Source organism: Medicago sativa, chromosome 7, assembly GCF_051527215.1.
Source record: "Medicago sativa cultivar Bolivia chromosome 7, Bolivia_mono, whole genome shotgun sequence".
Taxonomy (NCBI): Eukaryota; Viridiplantae; Streptophyta; class Magnoliopsida; order Fabales; family Fabaceae; genus Medicago; species Medicago sativa.
Window position 1 is genome coordinate 74,019,280 of NC_140755.1, and position 17,313 is coordinate 74,036,592.

Consider the following 17,313-nt stretch of genomic DNA (forward strand, 5'->3'; position numbering starts at 1 on the left):
ATGTAAAAGTTCCAACTAAAATTAATGAAATTATGTAGTTTTCATACTACTTTGACATTCATTGAGTCACATTTCAATCTTTTGTTTACAAGTGATAAACATTAAATCTTTAAATTATCTTCTAAGTGGCTTAGTTTCTGGCTTTTTCTGCTGTCATGACAGGTTTATTGTGCTGTAATTTAAATGTGCTGGGACTGGTTTTTGTGTATAGGCTTTGTTTTTGGTTTCCTGCTTTTCCTGTCCAACCATTGCGCTTTTATATTGGCCTGTTGTAACACTTTTGCCTATTTGCACATCTTGTGCTAGGCGTATTCAATTTTACTAAGCTTATTAAAAAAAAAACATAGACCACAGAGATGGAAAAGAAAAAGAAATCTAAAGGGCATATGCATTTCCTTGTTTATGTTTATAAGTAACAAATATTGACAAAAGGTAACTTGTAGAATATTTCCTGTCATGGAATCATGTTGTCACTGTCACAGCAAAAACCTCAAAAATAACCTTATATATCACTAAATGTTGGTGTTGTGACTATATCAAAACAACACTAGATAATTACAACTGCCAAGGAAGCTCAAAACATATACATTAGAGAGCTCAAAAAAGATGCAAAAGACAGCTACAGCTTCATAAAAGTTCAAGACAACTTAAATCTACATTCTTTTGGCTTCTTGTCTATCTTGAAGAATGTTACTTGGAGGTAACCAATGGTAGTTGCTAGATCCCTGCAATAAAAAGAAGAAGTGATTTAGCATATCTCTAACTATATGAAACTTGTAATCACAATTATATATTGATCATTTGTTACCTGGCTTAAATGACCATATGAACTCATTCCTTGTAGCATACTAGTGAATGGAATTGATGATGAGTTAAAACTCCAATTTGAGGAATTAACAGAATGATATTCCTATCAAAGGATATAAAACAACATTATTACCTATAATATAATGTTATATATAACTTATTAAGAATGGATTGCCAAAAATAGAAACCTGAGATGGTGCTATAAAAGACATATCTAGAACATTAGAGCCTTTGTCCATGCAATTGGAAACATTAGAAGGACACCCCATTGAAGAATTAGTAGCACAAAGTTGAATGCCTTTTTGTTTCACTGATGCTAAATCAAAAAATTAACAAAATCATGTACTAACAGATCAAAAAATAATGATAATCTAATTAAAAAATCAATACAATTCCTCACATTTATTTTGCTTGACTTTTGTAGCTAATCTTTTCCTTGTCTCAAAGTGACTTTTCTTTCTAGTACTGGACATTCCTTTTGTTTTTGCTTGACGAGGATTCAAAATTTCAACAGTCTCATTATCCTCCTTTTCATCAACAATTTTCCCATTGGTCATTGCATTTGAATCTACATTGAGATTACTGAAATGTTGTTGAACACGCTCAACTCCAACATCAAGCCACTTCCACATAATCTGTTGAGCTTCTTTATCATGTTGACTATCCAAAACAAGGTTATAAAATGACTTCATGATGGCACTGCGATAAAGGATAGCAGCCTCATCACTATTAGACATTTCATTTTCAGTTTCTTTTGAACCTTCACAAGTATGCTCATAAATCACAGATCTTGCTTTTTTTGACCATCGTTTCAAAAAGTATTGATCAGGTATTCTTAAAATACCTTTGATGTTGTAAATTCGCAAAGCATGACTACAAAGAATTCCTAAAGAATCAAACTTATGACAGCTACAATTGATTGTTGCATTAGACGAGTCAAATGATACGATATACTTCTTATGAGGCGTACGATTCGAAATGACTTCGTGATATGACACATTATCACACACTTGAATCTCTATAGAGGTGCTTCCACCAGCACCCTCAAGATATTCATTCGAAAAGCGTTTGAAAAGTTTGTGAGTATATATCATAGAAGCTTGTTCCAAAGTCTTGCTGGTGTTTATAACGCGCGGAGGCTTGCTTTGACTATTTTTGAATTCCTTCTCACTCTCCAATTGCCGCCACTTCTTTACCATTTTCTCAAATTCTAATAAAAACCGAGGTAGATGGGTTGTTGTACTTGCAATTTCACCTAATACACTATTTGTACTCTCACTTCTCTGAGATGACTTGATATCTGCAGAGAATACACTCTTGCTATATGCAGTGCTCCATTTGTGACGAATTTTGTACATACTTTTCAACCACTTATGATCCTGAAGCTTGTACTCATTTATCATCTCAGCCCAAGTGTTTTCAAATTCTTCTTCTGAGTCACAGCCTGACATGCATTGATTCAACAAACTTTGAAACTTACGGTCAGAATTTAGATCACCTAAATGAGAAGGAGCATTTTTAGAAATATGCCACAAACATAATCGATGATTTGTTTTTGGCATTACATCCGCAATTGCTTTGGCCATGGCTGCATCTTGATCTGTAAAGATTGTTTTTGGTTGTTTGTCTCCCATACTCTCCAGAAACACTTTAAACAACCAACTAAAGGAAGTTGAGGATTCATCTAATAACAATGCACAACCAAACATGACATTTTGCCAATGATGATTCACACCAACAAAGGGAGCACAAATCAAATCATATTTATTTGTTCGGTAAGTGGTATCAAAAACCACAACATCTCCAAAACAATCATAATCAACTTTGGACTTGCCATCTCTCCAAAACACATTCGTCAAACGCGACTCTTGGTCTAATTGCACACTATAGTAGAACATGGCATCATGTGCTTGTCTATTTCGTAAGTTATTCACCAAAGATTGGGCATCCCCTGCTTCAATTAATTTTGACTTTTCAGTGTAGACAAAATTGTGCACATCTTTCATCGTCATACCAAGATTATCAAATCCACCTACCTCTTCCCCCAAATAGCTCCAGATATTTGTAACCTTTATACCAGAATTCACCATAGATTTTATAAGACCACGTTTGGCTTGTGATACATTTCTCATAGATCGCAGCAAATGTCTTTGGTCTGGTGGTGCAAAGTCATGGTTATGTTCTTTTACCAACTTTGTAATTTTCCATACTCCATCTTTGCTTACATTGAATTGCACCATCGCCTTGCAATCTGTTCTTGAATCAGATCTTTCGTATGCCACTTCCCTTTCCGGATCATTGTTCTTAAACCCTTGTTTGGAACAATAAAAATACTTCAAACGTGTGTTCTTTTTCACATTATCATAATAACACTCCTTCCCTTTTCTCACACTGAAACCCATTTTGAAGGCATGTTGTTGATATAAGCTATATGCTTCATCTTTACTAGACACAACTTGACCAAGAAATATATCTTTGGACTCTTCAATTTCAACATATTGACATTCATTTTCCTCCATATTTTCTGCAACAATAGCCAATGTCTTATTAAAAACTGTATCTATCACTTTTATTGCTTAAAATACACATTTGAAAAATCAATTTAAATACACTTGTGAAATTAAAATTGTAGTTAAAAGCACTAAATTAAAATAAACAGAAGCACTAAACCAAAATAAACAACTCATTAGATACATTTCCAATACAGCCACCATTAGGGCTAATAATAAGCAAAAATCTCATCAAAGAAGGGATACTACACCATAAACAAAACCATCACAAACAGTCAATAAACTTTCAAATATGGAATCCAAAGCAGGAAGTTACAAGGGCTAAAAACCAGAAAAAAAAGATATTACAGCAGAAATAAGGAAAACTACATAGCACAATCCACACATTTAAGCTACAACAAGTTTTCTACTCACTATAGAAACACAGTTTGATCAAAAAATAAATGAAGAAGAAGAACTTACCCATGAAAACAACCTAGAAATTGATTATGCTTGAAATTAGTGAGATGATGAAAGGTGAAGCATGGCTGAAAAATGGCGGGAGGAGAAAGTTGGGGAAATTTGGGAAAGTAACTTTTGAGTTTCTCTCTCTTTCTTGTAACTATTTATTTATTTACTTTTATGTGTATGATGAGGTGTCATGTTTTAATTGGTGGTGACCAAATTGCAATTTCTTGGTCATGTGATCACCCAAGAGTTTCTCCAGTTTACCTCTTTTGTGACTAAGCAGAATAGCATCAATTGTTTTCATTTATGAAACTAAGGTAAAATAATTCATAATTCCTTCTTCTCCAATCATCTTCATTTGCATTATTGCTAAAATTTTGTTTTAGTTTCATCAATTGATGTACCAGTGAGGACCATTTCTGAAGAGGAATCAATTAAGCTGGGAATCAAGCAAGAAGCAGAAAACGGTCCCCACTTTGGATCAGAGCTACCCTCCAAAATTAAATTTCACACTTTCACTTTCTTTATCCCAAAGAAAAGCAAAATAAAGTTTTCAAAAAATAAAAAATATGCTTCTCTTCCTCTTGTTTACTTCCTCTAAATATCACAAGACTTTAATTAACACAATGACTCATAATTAATAATTAAGGAAACAAATTTATCACATTTATGCAACAAAAAAAAATTATAGACAAATGTTTGTCCGTTAATTGTTACGTTAATATTTTCTTCTTTATACGATTAATCTACTCTATCTTTCAACTTGTTCATCTCTTTTAATTTTTAGTTCAACTTAATTTAACTATTCAATCTCTCACATTTACGAAGTTATTAATCTAGATTATCTAATCCAATCCAACGGTTAATATTTGGAGATATTTTTAAAACCATATTTTAAAAAATTTGAATATAGTGATCGTTCGATCTCAATTCAATGGTCGAGATTGTTTCACCGCGTACTTCTATAACTTCACACAATCCCATAACAAGCTACAAGTACTTACCCAAAGAAAATTGAAAACCACTACACACACACAACTCCATAAATTCCCTTTGCATAAAATAAACCAACAAAAAAATTTGCACAAAGGCTTCAAACTTTGCAGAAAGAAAACCTAAATTTTCACACACAAAACAGAAACCATGAAACGCCGTTTTCTTGACACAGAGATGAGCATGCCACCATCATACGAAAACAACACAAGCGACTCATTCATCAACCTCGAAAATTTCGACACAAACATGGTGATAATATTAGCAGCACTATTATGTGCATTGATATGTGCTCTAGGGCTAAACACCATAGCTCGTTGCGCCATGCGGTGCAGCCAAAGACTCTCCGAAGAGACACCAGAACAAGCCACGGTGAGGCTAAACAAAACAGGTCTGAAAAAGCGTGAGCTGAGTCAAATTCCGGTGACGGTTTACGGTGGTGCCGGAGAGAATATTACGGCGACGGAGTGTCCTATTTGTTTAGGAGAGTTTGAGAAAGGTGACAGAGTTCGAATGTTACCAAAGTGTAATCACGGGTTTCATGTTAGGTGTATTGACACGTGGTTGGTGTCACATTCTTCGTGTCCAAATTGTAGGAATTCACTTCTTGTTGAGAGAGAATCCAAAGATGGGGTTGCCGGAGATGGGTTGCCGGAAAATTTTGCGGCGGTGATAGTTGAGGTGAGTTGAGAAGAACAACATGTGAAAATGGATGATGAGGTTTTGGTGTATGGTTGTTGTGAAATTTAATGTTAGTAGTTAGTAGTAGTTTTCATGTTAGCTCATGAACATTATTATGTGACCAACCTTATTTTTTAATGAAAGAAAAAATATTGTGTTTGTGTTGCACATATATATGATTTTCTAGTTAGATCATGAATTTATGCTATCAAAATAATCTGCTTCTATCACTTCATTTCTTGAATTCAGTAATTTTAACCACCAAATTAGTGCTGGAAATGAGTCGAGTCGAACCGAATTCGTCTGAGCTCGACTCGATAAGAATCAGCTTAGCTCGAAACTCGACTCGAGTTCGATACGAACCTTTTTTTTAACTCGAGTTCGGCTCGTTTAATATTCACGAACAACTCAGTTCAGCTCGTTAGGTTCAACTCGTTTGCTCGAGTAACATAATTCAAAACATTTTTTTGTTTTGTTTGTCAAAAATGTATATCTTGACCCTTTAATTTATTAAAAAAAACAAAAATTAAAAATTAAATAAAATCATTGACCTAGTCGGTTGGGATGGCAATTGGACCCAGGCCCGATGGGCACCCGCAAGAAATACCCGCAATGGGTAGGGTAAACCCCGCTTTTATGGGTATGGGCTTGGGTACGGGTAACTACCCGCAAATTTAGATGGGTATGGGTGCGGGTAAGGGCACTATACTACCCAGCCCCGCAACCCGCATATACATATTTATATAATATAATAAATATTTTATTTATTTTTGGTGTACAATTATTTAATTTATTTAGCTATTTAAGGATATACCTAAACCTAAAAATCAATACGGTAATCGTTTCATCCTTACCTTCATAAGCTCACTAGCTAAAAAATTTATGATTTAAATCAATTTGATGTTTATTTTAGCATGCACTTTTTCATATGTATTTTGAATGTTTTTATTTTAATTTTCGAGAAATATTTTGGATGTTTTTTTATTTGGTTAAATTCTATGATTTCTACTATTTTATGAGTTTCTTTAAAAAAAAATGGATCATAGTTTTATTTCAATTGTGATGTTTTTTATTGTCTTTTTATAATTAAAGTGCGGGTAATGGGTACGGGTATGGGCACTCAGGTGCCCACAGGGTATGGGAAAGGGCACTAAAGTTGTTACCCACGAGGGTATGGGCTCGGGTACGGGCATTTTTTACAAACGCGGGTATGGGGATGGGTATTGTAGTACCCTACCCATTGGGTACCCATTGCCATCCCTACTTTAAGACCACTAAGGAAAATAGCAGTAGCACTTAATTTTAGTACTACTGTAGCATAGTTTGTAGTATAGTAAGGATACGCTTCTCTTTTATAACTACTGCTCCTCTCTAATGTTGTTAAACTCCCCGATGTGGGACTAATTTAGTGCAAATAGCTTTGGTTCAAATCCCGTACAAGTATGTTGTTAGCGTCTGCTCTTTTCATTCTCTTATGTTATAATTATTGTTAATTGTTAAACAAATTAGTATTATTTCCTATGCAAACAAGTATATAAATATCATAGGAAGTTTGTACTCTATTAATACTTATTAATTAATATATATCGAGCTAACTCATGAACCAACCGAGTCGAACTATATACAACTCAAGTTTAGCTCATTTATTTAACGAACTTATTTTTCAGCTCAAGTTCAGTTCATTTGGTTCATGAACAAAGTTCAACGAGTTAATTATCGAATCGAGTTCCGAACCTTTGTCGAGTTGGTTCGGTTCATTGTCAGCCCTACACCAAATTAACTTTAAATCCTAACATTGATATGTTAATATTTAAAAACTAAAAAATGCGAACGAGTATCTTTGTGGTACAAGTGAAGAAAATTAATACAAAAATGTTGTATTGAAAAGTAGTATATTCAATTTGTAAAATTTATTTCACAATAATTTTTTTAAAAGCTTAAAAATTGTTATTCCCAGTGGAAAAAAAAAAAAAGTTTCTTCAATTTGTAAAAGTTTTTTGAACTAGTTTGATATGAATTACCGTGTAAACATTGGTATCTCTCTCTTTAATTTTCAATTGTAAATATTATTAACTTCATCTAGAAATGCCACATTATTATATATATAAAAGAGAAATAAAAGTTGCTCAAAAAAAAAAGAAAAATAAAAGAAAAATTGTTCAATTATATATATAAAAGAGAAATAAAAGAAAAATTGTTCAACAACATAGTTTATATGAATGATTCATTTTTACTCAAAAAAAAAAAATGAAAGATTCATTTGTAACAAAAGAAGATGAATGTTCTCAACACATTTCTCTCATTAGTTGATATTTATATCACTACATATCATTGTTGCGTCCCAATTCTACCACATGCATTCTAATTCTTCGAAAAACCTTATACATGGTTAAGCATCCTCGCCCCTCTAAGATCCTGCAAAGATACTCTGACACTCAAATCTTTATAAGGTTGGATCCGTTCCTTTAAAATTCTGCAAATACACATTGACGCTTAAATTTATAAGGTGTTTGTGAGGTTTAAAGATTGAAAAATAAGCATACCTTGCGGAATGGTATATCTCCTCCTTTTATTCATCACGTGAATGTCCTTTTTTGTATCTAGAATCAGCTCTTATAAGTTATAAAACATAATTCCTTATGCACAAATAATCACTAGAGATTGATATTTAGGTACCTACCAATTTTGCTCACATGCACCTTAAACTAAGCAAAAATACATATATCGGTAGTTAACTACCGTTTGCATTCCTTATTGAATCGGTTAAACTTATTTAAAAAGTTATGAAAAGTTGTTAATCACCGTTCGACAGTAAAAAATAGTTAACTATCATTCAAGATATTTTTTAAGCAGCATGTGAACAATTACTAGTGCTAAAAAAGCTATTCCCATGATCACTCACATAGCCATTTTCAAATATTTCTCTTGGGTTACATTGATGGCAAAAACACTGCCCATATCAATCAACAAAACTTTAGTTTCAAACTCCTTTGAAAATGGAAAAAAAAAAAAAAAAAACTTTGGGCTTAGGACCTTTTTATAAATAAAAAAATTATTTTGATTTCAAAACAAAGATTCAATTTACATTGGTGCCACGTAATTGTTTAATGGAAACTAATTACCAATCTTCAATTAGGGATCTCTCTTTTTAAGATTTGGTACCTATTAAGTATTCTCATTGAGGTGAAATTATTTTGAGTATCTAATAGAAATTACAAGGTCTCAATGTAGACCTCCAATCTTAAGTGGGACCAATATTTTTTTAATATTAGAATATTGAAATGTAATGATATAGAATTTGTTGGACATTTGTGTGAAGTGCTGCGTTGGAAGGATTAAGTGTTTATTAGGTACTACTATTAAAAAAATAAATGAGGGGTCCATTTAAGTATCTAAAAATGAATTTCTCCATCGCGGATGCTCTAACACTAGCAACCAAACCAAAATTAGTCCCAGCCAGAATCGATACGAATGTATTTCAAATCCATCTCAAACTGGTAAATAATGAGTTGTGTTTATCTAGCCCCCTCAATATCTCTTTATGTTGAAAAATATCCTTTTAAAATTATCTACCAAAGGTGTTTTGAGGGAATCTACCAAAGGTGTTAAAACTAAAAAAAAAAAATAATACTCTTCGAGAGTTATGAGTTATCTCTCAAGGGGGTGTGTTGGGAGGGGGGAGTACGATAGCAATTCTCATAATAGCAGTCTTACACCCATGGACATGAACCATGCCTCCTTATAACGAAAACCGCAAAACAAAGAGATTACTGATCAAACAAAAAACAAAATATTAAAGACAACATATACAATAATAATGTTGTTATTTTGTCAAAAAAAAATAATAATAATGTTGTTATTACCGATGGTGTTTATTTATGAATTTAAAATTTATGTGATTTAATTTCCCTATTTTTTTTTTACGTGCCCAACTGTCTTTATAAGCATAGTTTTTATCTGAAGTAGTAAAGAAGAAATTATATATAAATATGACTAAAAGGGTACTTAAATCTATATACAAGGGTTGAAATTAAAGAACTAGAAGTAAATACTAAAGAACCCAAAGAATGATTAAACTACACCTTCCCATGTAGCCCATAAGATCAACACACCACTCGTAGTAAATAGAGTGTCTCCTCTTTAAAATAGCTACGAGAACAAAGAGGAGACGTTGTATTTAAATACTTTGAGGACCATATTCTAATGTCAAAAATTAAACTCCTAGTAGTCATTTTTTTTTAAGCAATGAGGTGAAGGAACGCCCTAATAGAAGAGACTACGATCTATAATGAGAACACACCCTCAAACCATAAAGGACAACCGACTACCATAATAGTATAAATATATAATAAAGGAGATAAACAGTGGGAGGACATTAGGGGTGTTCCCGGTCCGGTTTGGATCGGTTTTGAAGCAAAAACTCATCCGATCCAAAGATATAATTATATGCGGTTCGGTTCGGTTTTGGATGATTAGTTTTAAAAAACCGATCCGATCCGATCCAAATTAATGTGGTTTAAATAATCTTATAAAAATATGATAAAATGATAGGTTAGATACAAAATATAGCATATGATTTATAAAAAAAATAATAGTGCGAAATAATAATGATTGATTATCTTCAAAACATAAGAAAAAGAAACAAAATTGATTAAATTAAACTCATACATAGTATTAAAAGAATTTAAAAAGAAAAAAAATAGCTTAATATAATATATTCTAATTATAAAAATGGAAATATATATTAAAATATTTGTATGCGGTTTGGTTCAGTTTGATTCGGTTTTGAAAAATCAATCCAAAATCCGATCCAATCCAAGCGGTTTTCACAAAATGTCATCCAAACACATCCAATAATTTTCGGTTTTGTGCGGTTTTCGGTTTTTTGGGATCAGTTTGCGGTTTTTATTTGGATCGGTTTGCATTTGAACACCCTTAGAGAACATAGACCAAAGCCTATCAGAGAACTAATAGAATCTCTAAGAGGACAAGAAGTGAATGTGGTCAAAACACACGAAAGAACGGTTTGAATTATATATGTTGACCATTTGAAAATCTTTTTGTTAAAACAACATTATGAAAACTCTTTTTCGAATCCTTTTCATAAAAACGTTTTCCAACATATATATATATATATATATATATATATATATATATATATATATATATATATATATATATATAATAGCTTAATATAATATATTCTAATTATAAAAATGGAAATATATATTAAAATATTTGTATGCGGTTCGGTTCGGTTTGATTCGGTTTTGAAAAATCAATCCAAAATCCGATCCAATCCAAGCGGTTTTCACAAAATGTCATCCAAACACATCCAATAATTTTCAGTTTTGTGCGGTTTTCATTTTTTTGGATCAGTTTGCGGTTTTTATTTGGATCGGTTTGGATTTGAACACCCCTAGAGGACATAGACCAACGCCTATCAGAGAACTAATAGAATCTCTAAGAGGACAAGAAGTGAATGTCGTCAAAACACACGAAAGAACGGTTTGAATTATATATGTTGACCATTTGAAAATCTTTTTGTTAAAACAACATTATGAAAACTCTTTTTCAAATCCTTTTCATAAAAACGTTTTCCAACATATATATATATATATATATATATATATATATATATATATATATATATATATATATATATATATATATATAGGGGCTGCTAACTTACACCCACCTAAAAACACTAAGGTGCAAGTTAGCAAGCTGCACCCATTTATAATTTATTAAAACACCATTTTGTTTATATTCTAATTAATTTTAAATAGAAGGGCAATTTTGTAACTAGCTTGAAAAAGATCCTTAAAAAAGAAACAAAAAAGACAATGACATGCTTAAGGTACAAAACATGTAATAAAGACAAACTTTTAAGGAAACAATATTTGGAATGATGAAAGTGGATGTAAATTAGTGAAGGACCTTAATAATACTTATAAAAATGAGTGTAAATAATCAAGTGGGTGTAGGTTGCTAACTTGCACCTTAATAATTTTATGAGGGTGTAGCTTGCTAACTTGCACCTTAGTGTTTTTAGGTAGGTGTAAGTTAGCAGCCCCCCATATATATATATATATATATATATATATATATATATATATATATATATATATATATATATATATATATATATATTGGTTTTTATCAAATCTTTTAGCTTCATTTGAGAACATAATAATAAATAATAAGTTAAACCATAAAGAACTTGTGTTGAATAATTAACGAGATAAGGAATATAGAAAAGTCAAGGTATGTATATACTAGTTCGCAGACTAAGGCTATGTTTGGTTCCAAGGAAAGAAAGAGGAGTGGAATGGAAAGAGAGTGGAATGATGCTCTTTCCACTGTTTGGCACGCCTTCATAAAGCTAAGGAAAGAAAGTTTTTTGCGGGTCCCACGTCAGAATTGTTTCTGCACTAAACAGATCAGAAAGTGGAAAGAAAGTCACTATTCCTGTTGCATTTACCAAAATACCCTCTGGTTTTGTGTATTTTTACAACACATATTTCAATTTTTTTCTTCTTTTGAACCATACTCTCATAGAATATTTTATTATTTTCAATATTTATACACATTTCTTAACATGCTCAAATTAGAACTCATGATAGTCTTTTTTTTTTGTGACCAATTTTAATAGTGTTTATATCAAAATTATTTAAATGTATTTTTATTGAAAATCATTTAAATAACACAATAACATAAGGTTATTTATGTCATTTAATAAATTCATTTCTTTCTTTCCTCCCTTAACCAACAAATCATCTCACTTTCTACTCACTTTCTTCTTACTTTCTTTCCTTTAACCTTCTTTCCTCTAACTTTCTTTCCTTTTACTATCCAAACATACCCTAAGTGATTGGTATCCAGTGGCAGAGCCCTTCATGGGCTAGGGTGGGCCACGGCCCACCCGGAAAAATTTAAAAATTAACGATTATAGATCTACTTTACGATATTTTATACAATTTTGTATTGGTTTTAGGTTTTGGTTGATCCAAATTTCCGCAAAGTGGTGTAGTAGCCCACCCAAAAATTTAAATAATTCAGTTATAGGTCTATTTTGCGAGTCTTTAAACAATTTTTCAACGGTTATAGTTTTCCGCGTTTTCAAAAGTGACATACGTGATTTTTGTGATGTTTATACTTGACATATTGTCTTGTCAAAAAATTCTCTCAGTTAACAATCGTAATGTACAAAGAAAGTTTCACCCTAACTTATAGTAATTTATAGTAGTTGTTAAATACAGAATTATTTAAGTATCCATCATAACTTTTTAGTCAAACTCCGTCATTTCAACTTCGTACTTAATGCTTATTACAACTTTATTTTGTATTTATATATTATAATTAATTTTAGTGGCATGCCCGAATTTTTTTTTCCTCCGCCACTGTTGGTATCTCTACTTCTGTCATCATATAGTGTTCCTCAATTTATTCAAGGACTTAATCCAATATAATCAATTGATTACAATGATTAGTATCTTATGTCAATCTACTTATACTCTGAACTTCCTACGAAGTATTTTATTCTCCATACTCTTTTGCTGCTCAATAATCTGGCTTTGTCAAGCACACCGAGTTTCCTGCAAAGATCCTAACTTGTACTAAATATACCCCGTCTTCTCAAATATTCTGACTCAACCGAGTCTTGTAGAGAGTCAAGTGTAGGGGTGTACAGGGGCGGATCTGGCCTCACGATAGCAGTGAGGCACAATATTTTGCAGGTTTGCGGGAAATGTTCTGTTTTCAATATTTGAAAAGTCAATGGTCTCCAGTAATGGCGGAGCCAAGAGTAATTTTATGAGACGAAAATTTCTTCTATGTATATATAACATTTCTCAAAAAAATTATTCATAAAAAATTGGAGGCATAGTGGTACATACTATTGGATTTTGCATCAGTGACTCTGGTTCAACACCTGCATTGTGCATTTTTTTTATGGTATTTTTACTTAAAATAATATAGTTGAAAAGCTAAAATGGGCAAAACAAGGATCGAACACAAGTTCATCACCTGAATGGGGCACACCTTTACCACTAGACTAAACCATACTCATGTGAATTGTTTACAAAGAATGGACATGGGTTGGTGTTGCACTTGCCACACCAGGCCTAGTTCAGGTCCGCCCGTGGGGGTGTAACAGTTTATTTTGGATCAGTTTTTGGTCAAAAAAATGTATGAACCAATGAAATCTTCATCGGTTTGGTTCGGTTTTTACTGTTTTTCAGATAAAAAACCAAACCAAATTAGTCGGTTTGGTTCGGATTGGATCGGTTCGGTTGATCGGTTTGTTTGAAAATATAATTAAAAAAAATCCATATTTTCAAAAAATTGTATTTCTGCTTACAACATACTCAAATATTTCATGGAACTTTGTTTTCCATGTTCTCAGTTTTTCAAACAACTTTGTATAAATAACATCAAAAAACTAACTAAGAGATGGACGATCCCAGCAGCGGTGAGGAACGATGGGTTAGGTATGACTGACGGTTAGTGTTCTTTTTTTGTAGAAATGAAATTGAGTATGAGTGAAGAGATTAGATCATAATAGGAGAAAATGAATGAATTATGGAGTATTTTATGTTGGACTTCAATTTTGAGCTTAGTCATAAGTGTGTGAGGAGGGATAATATTACTAAAATCATGTTATTTTGATTGATATAAAACATGGTCTGTAATATTATCCCTCCTTTAAGAGTATATACAATGAAGTTATAGATACATTTTCATGGTTTTTTCAAAGATATTTCATTTTATACATGAACATAGCATTTTCGTTCTCGTTTTATTTTGATACTAATGTCATGTGATTTTCTATGATTAATAATGGTTTCTCTCAAGTTATAGTTCTAATAACTTATGGCTATGAATAGATTCTACAGACTTGTATTCAAGCCTTTTTCTCTATATTTCTTTCTCTTATTGGTGTGTTTCTTCACACCTTTTCATATAAAGCTTGCGGCTTTCTTTATGAAGCTTGATACACCCTTTTATTTGATATTTTTCATGTTATTTTGTGGTCCTTAACACTCATGGTGTGTCTTACATTGTTAGTGTAACCACCAACATTACACACATTCTTCCATTGAATGTTGTTCATTTTATATCTTGAAGAATATAGTCATTAAGAAAAAAGGAAAAAAAAAAAAAAAAGACATTAAGAGAATGAGATAAAATGTGTACATAGATTTGTTTGATAACTTGTACAATTTGCAGATATAGTGACGCATAGCATGTACCATTGTAATGAATTTGAATGTTGATAGAAACCTTCATCAAATAGTAATTTACTAAAGTATTAGTAAACAACTTTGTAAATCTTGTAAACCCTGAAATGTAAGGCATTAAACTAAATTAAATCAAAGATTTCATTGTACATTGTACTATTTGTCAGTCTTTTCAATATTTTAATTTTGTAATTTACTAATGTATTTGAACGTTGAGAGATTTTTTCTTTTTGAAAGAAATTGAACGTTGAGAGATATGACCTATCAGCTCGGATATGTGACATCGAGTTGTTATAGTTTTGTAATTTTACTAATGTATTAGGAAACAATTGTGATGTTAGGCGTTAAACCAAAGTTTAGTCATAATTGAATTTTCAAAGATTACATTAAGAGTTGTGTATATTTGAATTTGGATATCATTCAACATGAAAAAGATTCTCGAAATTTCATTTCTATTCGTTCATAAACCGTTTATATAATTATAAATATTAAATATCATATTTTTGAAGTTTAGGGTATCATATCAAACTTGTAATTAGTGCTTTTTCTCGAAAGATAATTATTATTGATAAGCATCAACTTGTAATAAAGAAATTTCTTTAATATATTGGAATTTCGAGAAGTTTTTATTAGTGCTTTTTCTCGAAAGATAATTATTATTGATTTTATGTATTGGAATATTTGACAAACTCATGCTAAAAGAATGTATTAGAATATTTGACAAACTCATGCTAAAAGAAGGACATACCCTAACCATTAGATTTTGTAAACAAAAAATAGAAGCATTTATAGATACTAGATCATCTACCCATGCTACCGCACGGGTCATATACTTTTGAAAAAAGTAATTGATGGTAGTACTCTATAAGAAAGGATCACACATAAAAATAATATGATTTATTATTTAAGTATGTGATTTGCCCTCTTCTTTGATATTCCGCGTCATTTAGTAATTGATGGCATATGAAGTAATCTTTACAATGGTTGTTTTGCTCCACCCTTTAGTTCTTGCAATTGAATCCTGCAAAAGTAAGTAATTGAATTTCATAATCTATTCCACACAAAGATTGCAAGAATAAGGAGAGAAATATAAAAAAGCTAACTTGATGAGTAGCTTCAAATTCTTTAATTTGTTGATAAAGAGAAAAAAAAAAAAATAAGAAGAGCATCTCGACAATTCTAATATTTCATTTAACAAACTTTTCTATTTTATTCTTCTTTATATATTACCTCATGAAATGCACCAGTTTACTCAACTCCATGCTTTATTTTACAATTTAAATGGAACGTTACTTTGTACTCTCTAGGATTACAGGACATGCATCCTCTTATTAGGAAACAACATAAATTTATATAGTGTTTTATATCGAATAAACATTGAAGCTTTTAGATAGCTTAAAAAACATTGAACTTTTAGTATGAAGTTACAGTTTGGAATAACAAAACAAAGAACTATGAACTCGATGCACATAGAGATAAGTATGGCACATAGAGATAATAGATGGCTGTTGAAGACTTGAAGTCCATGGGAAAATACACACTCATTTATTACATAGATGGTAGTTTGGAATTAGTACTAGAGTTTTGGGGGAAATGCAAATTTCAAATTAGTTTTGTAATGTGTGCAATTAGTTGGCAATTAAGTATGGCAAATCAAGTGGATTTTGGAGCCAAAAAAAAAATAGGTTTAGGGTGTTGGAGGTTAGTTGGAGTGTTAACAAAGATTAGAAATAAGTATGATATGATATGATTTTGATACTCCCTTCATTCCTTTTCTTTTGATGTTTTAGGTGATTGCACAAATATTAAAGAATCATTAAATTAAAGGAATAATTGTATGGTTTATACTAAAATACCCTTACTTACTCCTTGATTTTTTTTCTCAAAATTCTAATCTCCTTAATTATTGACACTCACCACACAAATTGCATTTATTATTTAAACTTCCAATTTTCTCAAACTTATCACATGACTTTAAATTGAACGTGGGAGCTGTGCAATTGTACTCCTTCTAAAAATTTTAACCCATTTTTTAATTCAATTGTGATAAGTTAATAGTCCCAACTTATTTAATTACTATTAAAGTGTGTTTTTCAACAAGGGTAAAATTGGATAAAAAGTATTAAAAATTCTAAAACATAAAAAGTTTTGGAATAAAGTTTAAGTTCTAAAACATCAAAAGAAAAGGAATGGAGTGAGTATTTAATTATCATATGGATGGGCTTCTTGATACAATATTGCTACTTAATGTGACAGCCTATCTTATGAGATTCATGGCTATTGTACGTTATGCCCAATATCATCTCCATCTTACCAATTTTTGACCCAAGAAAAATGTTATCAAGCCAGTTTGATTTGTTTGCACATGGATTTTTTTATAACAAGTTTATCTGCATATTTTATTAAATAAATTAATAGGTTTTATTATGTTTTTAGAATTCTTACATTGCTTTTTGTTTGATTTCAATTACACTAGGATAAAATCAAGAGAGTGTGAAGAGATGATGGAAAAATGATGAAAAATGTGCATTTGATGAAATCTTGATGACAGGAACATTTTTTTTTTTTTTTGGTACAAATGACAGGAACATTTTATGTTAGTGAATAGCTTCTTTAATAGTGGGAATTGAAAG

The 17,313-nt window shown here is 31.3% G+C and overlaps 2 protein-coding genes across 2 annotated transcripts; one reads left to right on the top strand and one right to left on the bottom strand.

The window, feature by feature from the left end:
• Window positions 1-377: 377 nt before the first annotated feature.
• On the bottom strand, window positions 378-4,011 carry LOC146908367 (protein FAR1-RELATED SEQUENCE 5-like). The gene is made up of 4 exons (XM_085725404.1): window positions 1,208-4,011; window positions 996-1,123; window positions 809-910; window positions 378-725 (listed from the first exon to the last, which is right to left on the bottom strand). The coding sequence occupies exons 1-4, from the start codon at window positions 3,324-3,326 to the stop codon at window positions 654-656; spliced, it is 2,421 nt and encodes an 806-aa protein (XP_085581530.1). The 5' UTR covers window positions 3,327-4,011; the 3' UTR covers window positions 378-653.
• An 11-nt stretch (window positions 4,012-4,022) lies between these two features.
• Window positions 4,023-5,610, top strand: LOC146908368 (RING/U-box superfamily protein). Its single transcript, XM_085725405.1, has 2 exons — window positions 4,023-4,081; window positions 4,172-5,610. The coding sequence occupies exon 2, from the start codon at window positions 4,908-4,910 to the stop codon at window positions 5,445-5,447; it is 540 nt and encodes a 179-aa protein (XP_085581531.1). The 5' UTR covers window positions 4,023-4,081; window positions 4,172-4,907; the 3' UTR covers window positions 5,448-5,610.
• Window positions 5,611-17,313: the final 11,703 nt, after the last annotated feature.